This window comes from Epinephelus lanceolatus, chromosome 22, assembly GCF_041903045.1.
Source record: "Epinephelus lanceolatus isolate andai-2023 chromosome 22, ASM4190304v1, whole genome shotgun sequence".
Lineage (NCBI taxonomy): Eukaryota > Metazoa > Chordata > Actinopteri > Perciformes > Serranidae > Epinephelus > Epinephelus lanceolatus.
Window position 1 is genome coordinate 18,499,850 of NC_135755.1, and position 9,269 is coordinate 18,509,118.

Here is a 9,269-nt window from a genome sequence, read left to right on the forward strand (position 1 = left end):
CTTCACGCTGCTCCCCAGACTTGTACGTCAGGAAGGAAGGAGAGGAGCCTCTCTCCATCATGGCTGCCACCATAGACAACAGCAATGCCGTTCAGGCGACAAAGAGAAAGCACCTCGGGATCCCCGAGGCTGTGTTCGTGGTACGTAGAGGCCGACATTTCTCCCTTTCCTCGCATGTCTTCGATGGCGTTAGACCGTTGGAAGCTCACTTTTAAACGTGTAGCCGGTGTGTGGGCGCGTCATGCTGGCTAACGGGCTAGTTAGCTCAGTTAACATGGGAGCTAATCGTGCTGTGTGTGCAGGCTGGGCGGCTCCTCACCTCCATCTATGGACATCACTGTGTCTGTGTGCTCTCCTCTTTAGGCTGTGAAGTGTTTTAGTTAGCTAAACGGTAGCCCTTTACACTGCTTTACGGGTAAATGTCATGCTAAGATAGCGTTAGCACCCTCCAATCTTCTCCCTCATTCATTGTTAGGTAACAGTTAATATTAATACTGTGGAGGAAGTGTTCACATCATTTACTGAAGTTAAAAACACTAATAACACAGTGTGAAAAGTACTTTAAGTACCAAAAGTAAAAGTAGTCATGTGCAGTAACATATTCCATGTCTGTAGTGATGGAAGAAGTTCCAGATATGTTACAGGAGTTTAAGTAAAGGGAAAATACTCAAAATCTTATGCGGCTACAGCGGAGCTTGTTTCAGCTGCTTTATAATACTGGTAAATTAACATAATTTATGAAGTGATTATGTATTTTGTTTGAATCTGAGATATATTGGAGGATAAGTATAAAGTAGCATAAACTGAAATACCCAAGTAAAGTACAAGTACCTTAAAATTTTACTTAACTGTAGTTCTTGCAATCTAAAAGCTAAAGACTTATTTCTATCGTCATCTAACTATCTATCTATCTACATTCCACCACCGCTGAACTTAGGTTCTAACTTGAGTATAGGGTTGCAATGGTATGAGATTTTTACGGTACGATAACCGTCTCAAAAAATATTGCCACTGTGTCTACCGGTCCTTAAAACATCTTAAAATGTTTTAAATTATTCAATGGTACAACAATAAGGCCCTTAAAGGCATTAAAAAGTCTTAAATTTGAATTTGTGAGGTCCACATTTCTAATGTTACACATCTTTTAAAAAAAACTATAATACTGTCATTTTACCTTATACTTGCACGTACCTGTTGGCAAAATGTCGATTGACTTAACTCACTCTGATAACCATATTCCTATTTAACACTTACCTCTGCACAAGACCACACACACATACTACTTCCCTGCAATGCCTACCTGAGATGCTTAAATAAGTAAAACACCATTTGTCCAAAAATATGTCCTAAATTAGGCTAAAAGGTGTCGCGAATGGGTCTTGAAAAGCATTAAATTTAATTGTTTGATACCTGTAGACACCCTGTATGATTTTACATACAATGGAAATACTTAAGTATATTCCAGAGCACTGCTGAACTTGAGTATAGGGTTGCAACGGTGTGAGATTTTCACAGTATGATAACCGTCTCATAAAACACAGCAGCTTCATGTAATTTAAGAATTATCTTACTATCAGTCAGAATGACCCTTAAAGGAAGGAAAACTGATCGGTTATTGTTGGTTGAACAAACGTTTTATTACTATAATTGAAACTGGAAACCATTTTGTTAATGAGAGTATGTGTGAAAAGTCTCCTCTTAGAAAATTACTAAAAGGTTGCAGTTGCATTTTTTTCTGAATATTATAGATAAGCAAATGTACACAGTATGATAACCCTCAAATTGTATGTCATGGTGTACCTTGAAACCTGTATATTGCTGCAACCCTACTTGGGTATTGACATTTTATGCAGTATTTTACTTCTACTCCACTATATAGAATATTTCTTAAAGAGATACTTCACTACAATTGTCTGAAGGCTTACAGTTTTTCATACCCTTCTTGTCCAGGGAAAAATTTTGAATGAGCTGTGTTCATTGTTTGAAAGAAAACTTCAATTAATAGCCCGGGCTCATATTTGATTAAATCACTGAACTTAACAGGCTTATATTTAGGACAGGTGTCTATATGGGACAGCCTGTAATTCCTTTTACACTTAACTGTTGCTCAGCAACGATTGGGACTAGGCTTGTCACGATACTAGAATTTCAGTAGTCGATACCAATACCAGTGAATTTCCACGATTCTCGATACTCATTCGATATCACGATAAAAATCAAAAAACAGAACTCATGTATTTCTAAATTCTTTAAAACTTTAACTCTAACTCTAACCATCTCCACACACGACTCCTACTACCTGACTTTTAGACAAGCTGAGGTGTTGTGCTCCAGCAGCACTCGTAAAAGCCATTGTTTTTAGCAAAGACGATGGAGAACAGGCGTTCTTCTTCTGCGCTCGTCCTCGGCACTGAGTGACGCGCGTATACTGCCCCCTTAAGTTCTGACAGGAATCGACACGGCCCTCTGAGGGCAAAGTTGTATCTGGTACTTACGGTACTGAAAAAAAAACAGGTACCGACATATTTTTTTGCGTGTTGGCATCGACTTGGTACCAAAGTATCGGTTCTCATGACAACCCTAGCTCAGATACAGATATGGGTCAGTATTTAATGTCTCGGCTCACCGTCTTCTCTCCCCTCTGCTGGATTTCACAGGAGGATGTCGACTCTTTTATGAAGCTGCCAGGCAACGAGACGGCAGATTCAGCACTGAGGAAGCTGGACGAACAGTACCAGAAATATAAATACATGGAGCTCAACCTGTCTCAGAAGAAACTCAGGTAACACCAATGAAAGACACTTGATTTTCTCACGTAAAATAATCTGACGCAAAACTGTGAAATAATAGGAAGGTTTGTTTTGTGAATCATTGTCTGGTGAGTGTTGTGTCTGGGACATCCCAGAATCCCTTGTGTGATTAGTGCACAGGCCCTTAGTCATTAGCAAATGTTGAAACATCTATTATCATTATTAGTTCAAAATATAAGTATTTATTGTTTGTGTATCTCTGACTTTAACCACGTGTACACAAAACCACAATCCAGTGATAACGTCCACATTACATGTGGCTGTGTGATAGCTTAAATAATGCCTTCCTTACTTGAACTAAAATGTATTTTCCTCTCTTCATATTTAGGTTGAAAAGCCAGATCCCACAAATCACACAAACGCTAGAAATCCTACGGCACATGCAGAAGAAAAAGGTCAGTGTTGTCTTTGAAAAGTAACGTTATAATGGCACCTCCTCTAAAACTGTTCTTAAAACTCACTTTTATCTACAGCTTTCTCCTAACTGATGGTATTTAAATGGACTGTAATATTTTCCAAACAATTCAGAATTAACCCGCACCACCACTGCTTCTTATACCAAACCTATATGACTACACGTTATGTTGTAAGATGCTGGTATGATTGTTGTACATATTGCAAGTTCTGATTTCTTGATTAATGTGTCATGTAAATGACCAGACGTGAAAACTAAATAATCTGTAGATTTGTCCATAGACAGAATTATACCCAGACAGCAAACTCTCAGAGTGTTCAATCTAAAGCAACACCCTTGACAGTTAAACTAGCTGTTTCACAAAACCTATTATTTCAACATGAATGCATGCCTTTTATGGGTCATTAAATTTACTTTATAGAGCATTTAATTAGATTTTGATAGAGAAATCCATTGAGATATAAATTTATATTTTGTGTGTGCTCTGCTGTCTCTGTTATTTCCTGTACTCACATCACGTCATTACATTGGGGTGAATGATAACGCAGAAAACTTCTATCCCAATATTTTTTGTGATGATCTTAAAGATTTCCTTAAGCTTGAAATTCCACAGTGGTTGATTCAGAAAGTTAAAAAAAATGAAAAGCAATTATAGGATGCAAACAATTAATAAGTAAATTATACAGAAGAAAATGAATCTTAGATTTCATTGTGTAAATCTTTAATGAAACAACTCTTTATTTTCAAGGTTGTTGTTTCTTTCTGAGCAATACGTTACAAAATATAAAATATCTGAAAAATGAATAACAGTGGATGCCTTTTGACCAGTTTGATGTATCGTTTTGTTTCCCCAGGAGACCACAACGCCCATGGAGACACACTTCCTATTGGCTGACAATGTTTACTGCAAGGCCTCAGTGCCGCCCACCGACAAAGTCTGCCTATGGTTAGGGGTGAGTAGAGCTCAAGAGTGGAGTTGGTTTAATTTACTGGTGTGTAGTGTTTTGTCGCACAACCATTACTAAGAGTAGTTTAACAGAGATGGATAAAACAACAAAAGATAAGCATGAGGTATTTGGCAGAAATTATTCAATTGTGTAAAGTTAGTTCTGCTTCTTTTACCTCAGAATAAGAGATGAGAGGCTGAGTCGGTTGCCATCTTGACCTTGTTTTGTTTAAAACAACTTGTCAAATTTTTTCTAGTCGTCATTTATATGAAACTAAGAGCTATTGTGGCAACCCAACAGCCAGAAAAAAATGCTCGCCTTGTATGTTTCTGCATGGATACATTGTGCATTATTTTTTAGCACATACCTTGAAACAATGCTTTAATAATTCTGTGGTGAAGGTGTGGTTAGATTTAGGCACAAAAATCACTTGACTATGGTAAGGAAAGATGGAAAACACCATGTTCTGCTTTAAATCAACCATGTTTGGTGGCACAGAAGCTGCTAGAAAAGCAGAGACAGGTCAGTGAAAAGTGCCCTGGTGATAAGATCCAAGTTTGGTGCCACAATCGCTGCTTGGAAATGCAGTTATGTGCCAGTGAAAAACACCCAGGTTCTATGGCTAAAACACCGCTGGGAAGTGCCGCAATATGTCGGTCAAAAACACCAGGGTTTGGTGCTGGAAACACCGCCAAGGGTTGGTAAAAACAACCAGGTTTGGTGGCACAAAAGCTGCTAGAAATGCAGACAGGTCAGTGAAAAATGCCCAGGTTCTATGGCTAAAACACAGCTGGGAAGTGCCGCAATATGTCAGTCAATAACACCAAGGTTTGGTGCTGGAAACGCTGCAAAGGGTTGGTAAAAACACCCAAGTTTGGTGGCACAAAAGCTGCTAGAAAAGCAGAGACTGGTCAGTGAAAAACACCCAGGTTCTATGGCTAAAACGCCGCTATGAAATGCTGCAATATGTTGGTCAAAAACACCAAGGTTTGGTGCTGGAAACACCGCCACAGGTTGGGAAAAAAAACCACCCAAGTTTGGTGGCACAAAAGCCGCTAGAAAAGCAGGGACAGGTCAGTGAAAAATGTCCAGGTTCAATGGATTAAACGTTGCTAGAAAACGCAGCTATGTATCGGTGATTAAGTCCAAGTTTGGTGCCACAAACACTGCTTGGAAATGCAGTTATGTGTCAGTGAAAAACATTCAGGTTCTATGGCTAAAACACAGCTAGGAAGTGCCACTATTGTTGGCCAAATTCACTAAGGCTTGGGGCTGGACACACCGGCAAGGGTTGGTAATAAACACCCAGGTTTTGTGGCTCAAACACTGCTGGAAAATGCTTTGAAGGATTACCAAAAAACAAAGTGTTGTTCGTTTCATGCAGTGGTTTTGCTCTCTCGATGACAATTGTCAGCTTATGTATTGTATCACTTTAGAAATGTCGATATGATGTATTTAAAAGGGGGAAATGACATGTATTAGTGGTTTGCAGAAATGTATAATCCGAACATTTTCTTCTGACTGGGCTGATCTGGTGGGTAATAGACCATAACTTGAATCCTCTTTACATCTTCCACTCCTGCCCACCCTGACATTTCCCCCCCCAAAGGCTAACGTCATGTTAGAGTACGACATTGATGAAGCCCAGGCTCTCCTAGAGAAGAACCTATCCACGGCATCCCGTAATCTAGAGACGCTCGAGGATGATCTGGATTTCCTGCGAGACCAGTTCACCACCACCGAAGTCAGTATCCTTCCATGATGTAGTCCGCTCAGGTTGGGCTCATCTCTGATTCAAAGTCCTGTGGAGCTGTTGTTGCAGCTTTAAAACATAAACTCATGTTTTATGTATTGTTTTTTCATAGTGATGGGGAAAAAGCTTTTTGAGGCTCTGAGTCACTGCAGCAGCTGTGTTAAAATGGTTCATTGTTGAGGGGGATAGTGACATCTGCTGGCCAAAACTCGGTATTGCAGTTGTGTGTTTGAATTCAATCTGAGACAGATTTTACTACCTCCATTATTGTTTCATTAAAAAATAATTAAATATATAAAAACTTATATTGATATGAGTGTGACGTAACAAGGCCTCATTTGGGGTGGTAGCGAGGCATTGCTGCAGTACATCACTAGTTTTCCAAAGTTAATCTGGTCTTCAGCTCACCCAAATTCACAGGCTACATTGCTACAACCATAAGGTAAGTGAGATGATATGTATTTTGTAGTTTTTATTTACCAACCCTTTAAAGCTATTGTTTAAGTTTGTCAGGCGTCCTAAATATCAGTGATTACAGGCTTCTGAGTACTTGTTGGGTTTTTTCCCCCGTGCATTGATGAAACACAGCTTATCCACCTCATACAAAGTGACCGAAGATCTTCGTAGTACAGGCCTCTGGTGATTAAAACTGCGAAATACATTAAATAAAGCAGTTTTTATGTTGCAAATCAATGTTTCTTGTACGCTGTTAGCCCAGGCTAGCCTAGCACCTGCTAATGTGTGCTCACCTTTTGTCTCTTGTAACTTAAGATCCAGATGTTCAGGACATTTTTACTGGAAGGCATCTTATCCACAGAGGTCTCTTCCTTTCCAAAACAAACAGACCCAGTTTTAAACTAGTAAAAACACTGAATAAAGCAGTTTCACTTAAAATAAATCTGCGTTTTTTTGACACTAGATATTGGGGAGGGGCTGCTAGCTACGGTGGCCGATGCAAAAATGCAAATGTCCCTATCTAGAGGCAAGGTTTGGTTTGTCTGTTCTGGTCTACTGTAAGAAACATGATGGTGCAACTTGGCGATCTTCGTAGACGAGGACTTGCTTCCTATGTGGATATAAACAACTCATTCTTATTTTCAGGTGATTATACACTAAAGAAAACATACTTTTGCCAGTATATCCCCCTAAATAGTAAATGCCCCTCGAAATAACCTGCCAGAATCAGCATTACTCGAAAGTTAACTGAAAACTAGAGCTACTGTCTATCTCCAGCTCCAATACATTAATAGAAATGTCACACACTGTTTTTATCATAACTAACCCTGCTGCCACTCTGCTGTCGCTGTTCCTTAACCCGCCGCTCCCCTCAGACATGGCACGAGTCTACAACTGGGACGTGAAGAGAAGGAGCAAAGAAAACCTCCTCAAATCAGCAGACAAGTCTTAATATCGACAGGACAGCGTCCACATCCCTCTTCTGCTAATCTTCTCCTTTAGTCAACAAAAATACAACCCCAACCCCCACCCCACCCAGATCACGTGTATGTTCACCACAGAGCTCGACAGAGAAGAGCGCATGTTTGAAATATTTCTAAAAATGTGCTCAATTTAACTCATTGAGATGATTCAATCAAGCACACTTCGTTATTAGATTTTGAACATGCCCTCTACTAAGTCAAGATCAGACATCCACCACTACTGTTTTCTGTTGATTTGTTACTTTTTAAAGTATTTTTTCAAGTAAAAACTAACAAAAACAAAGGCAACGAGGCAATTTTTGTATTCTTTTTAATGATTTAAGTATGTTCCTCTTACCTTGGCAGACTAACAAGTGAGGGTTCTCTCGCAACGTCTTTTCTTTCCCTGCATCTATCCCTCCTTACTGACCTGCACTTGTTTTTGTTTCTCCTCAACTTGCAGCAACTTTCACATATATATGAGACTTTTTACATGAGTTGTTAATTCTTGAAACAGTTGCCATTATACTGAGTAGAATCAGGCTTGTAGGACGACAAAGACCACAACAGAAAAAGAAGAATAATACATAAAACTAGTTCTGCCTCAGAGGGATTAACTGTACTCCTGCTCCACACCTGCTGCTCCTCCTCCGTCCCTCGACTTTTCCACACTCAACCACCTCCTCTTCCTCCTTTTAGCCGCTGTTCTGTCTGTATTTATTTGTCTCTCACTGTATTCATTAAACAATGAATGAAGTAAAAGAAGAACATTTGGGCAAAGAGATGAGACCTTGACCTGGTGCTCTGTGTGTTGTTTGTTCTTCTGATGACATCTCGTAACAGACAGGTGAGAAACAGTGTTTGGAGTCAAGTTCCTGTAAGTTAAGATGTGGGATTTTCTATTTTTTAAAAAAAAAAAAAAATGTTAAAGACAGGTCTAACATTTATTAACAATGACTAACTACAGTTGAAGTTGAGCAGTATGGGGGACCATAAAGGTCATGCAAAAAAATATGAAGCATCAACAGGAAAATAAAGACAGAAATTACTATAAGATTTTACAAATCATAAATAAACAGACTAAATTCCTAAAGTCAAATTCTTGACCTTTATGTTGTACTTCTATAAATCCCCTTTTAAATTTGGCCTGTTTAATGATGGATTTACATATTTATTTGGAGAAACTCTTAGTAGTTGGAAGAGAGTTACTGCCTGAACTGTTGTTCGCCAGTGAGGGTAAACTGGAGCGTCAAGCCCTGTTTCCACCAAACACTTTAGGTACAGTAGCTTTGGAACCAAAAGTAACCCTTCAGACATGGTACCTAGACCCTAGTGTTTCCACAGTACCCTTAAATGTGGGCGGGGTTGTTGTCACTCACTGCTCCGTCCAGCATTCAATGTATTTCCTCCTTTATCAGTCTGGACCTCGTTCATCGTCCACAGAACGAGGCTGCACGCCGACATTTTCAGAACAAAATAAAACAGGCTGCAGTGAGAGTCTCTCTCCATGGGATATTTATAGGTAGCACGTTTGTGCATTTAGTCCTTCTCAGGCAAGCTCAGGGGTTTAGAGTTGCTGGAGCCCACAGGAACAACACCCCACTACGCTTTTTTTTCTTCAAGTGAGGATTAGAATATATGTAGTTCATATAACCCGGTCAGAATTAATATATATAAACGCTTGAAGATCCACTCATTGCTAAAAGTGTATGTCATATAAAAATTAAAGTAATGGTCAAAGTTGTCACAGTGAAATTTAAGGTGTGCTGATGGATTCACGTCATGAACTCATATATTGAGTAACATTACAAGTTAACGTTCAATCCTAAAAGTCGCCGGCAGTCGGCCCAGTGAAAGATAATTTTTCTCTCAATCCAGCTGCTGCAGGAGGCAGCAAAACATTCTTTCATTTTATAGTTACAATAA

At 39.3% G+C, this 9,269-nt stretch overlaps 1 protein-coding gene across 1 annotated transcript; it reads left to right on the forward strand.

Annotated features, from left to right (window-relative positions):
• Nucleotides 1–8,138, forward strand: vbp1 (von Hippel-Lindau binding protein 1). Its single transcript, XM_033651736.2, has 6 exons — nt 1–140; nt 2,658–2,782; nt 3,139–3,205; nt 4,080–4,178; nt 5,782–5,920; nt 7,257–8,138. Exons 1-6 carry the CDS (start codon nt 60–62, stop codon nt 7,331–7,333), a joined length of 588 nt encoding a protein of 195 aa, XP_033507627.1. The 5' UTR covers nt 1–59; the 3' UTR covers nt 7,334–8,138.
• Nucleotides 8,139–9,269: the final 1,131 nt, after the last annotated feature.

Excerpts from the sequence above, each read along its gene's own strand:
- vbp1 (XM_033651736.2), top strand. The coding sequence starts at position 60 with ATGGCTGCCACCATAGACAACAGCAATGCCGTTCAGGCGACAAAGAGA. Across the intron at positions 141-2,657 it reads TCCCCGAGGCTGTGTTCGTG|GAGGATGTCGACTCTTTTAT; the intron begins GTACGTAGAGGC and ends TGGATTTCACAG. Across the intron at positions 3,206-4,079 it reads GGCACATGCAGAAGAAAAAG|GAGACCACAACGCCCATGGA; the intron begins GTCAGTGTTGTC and ends TTGTTTCCCCAG.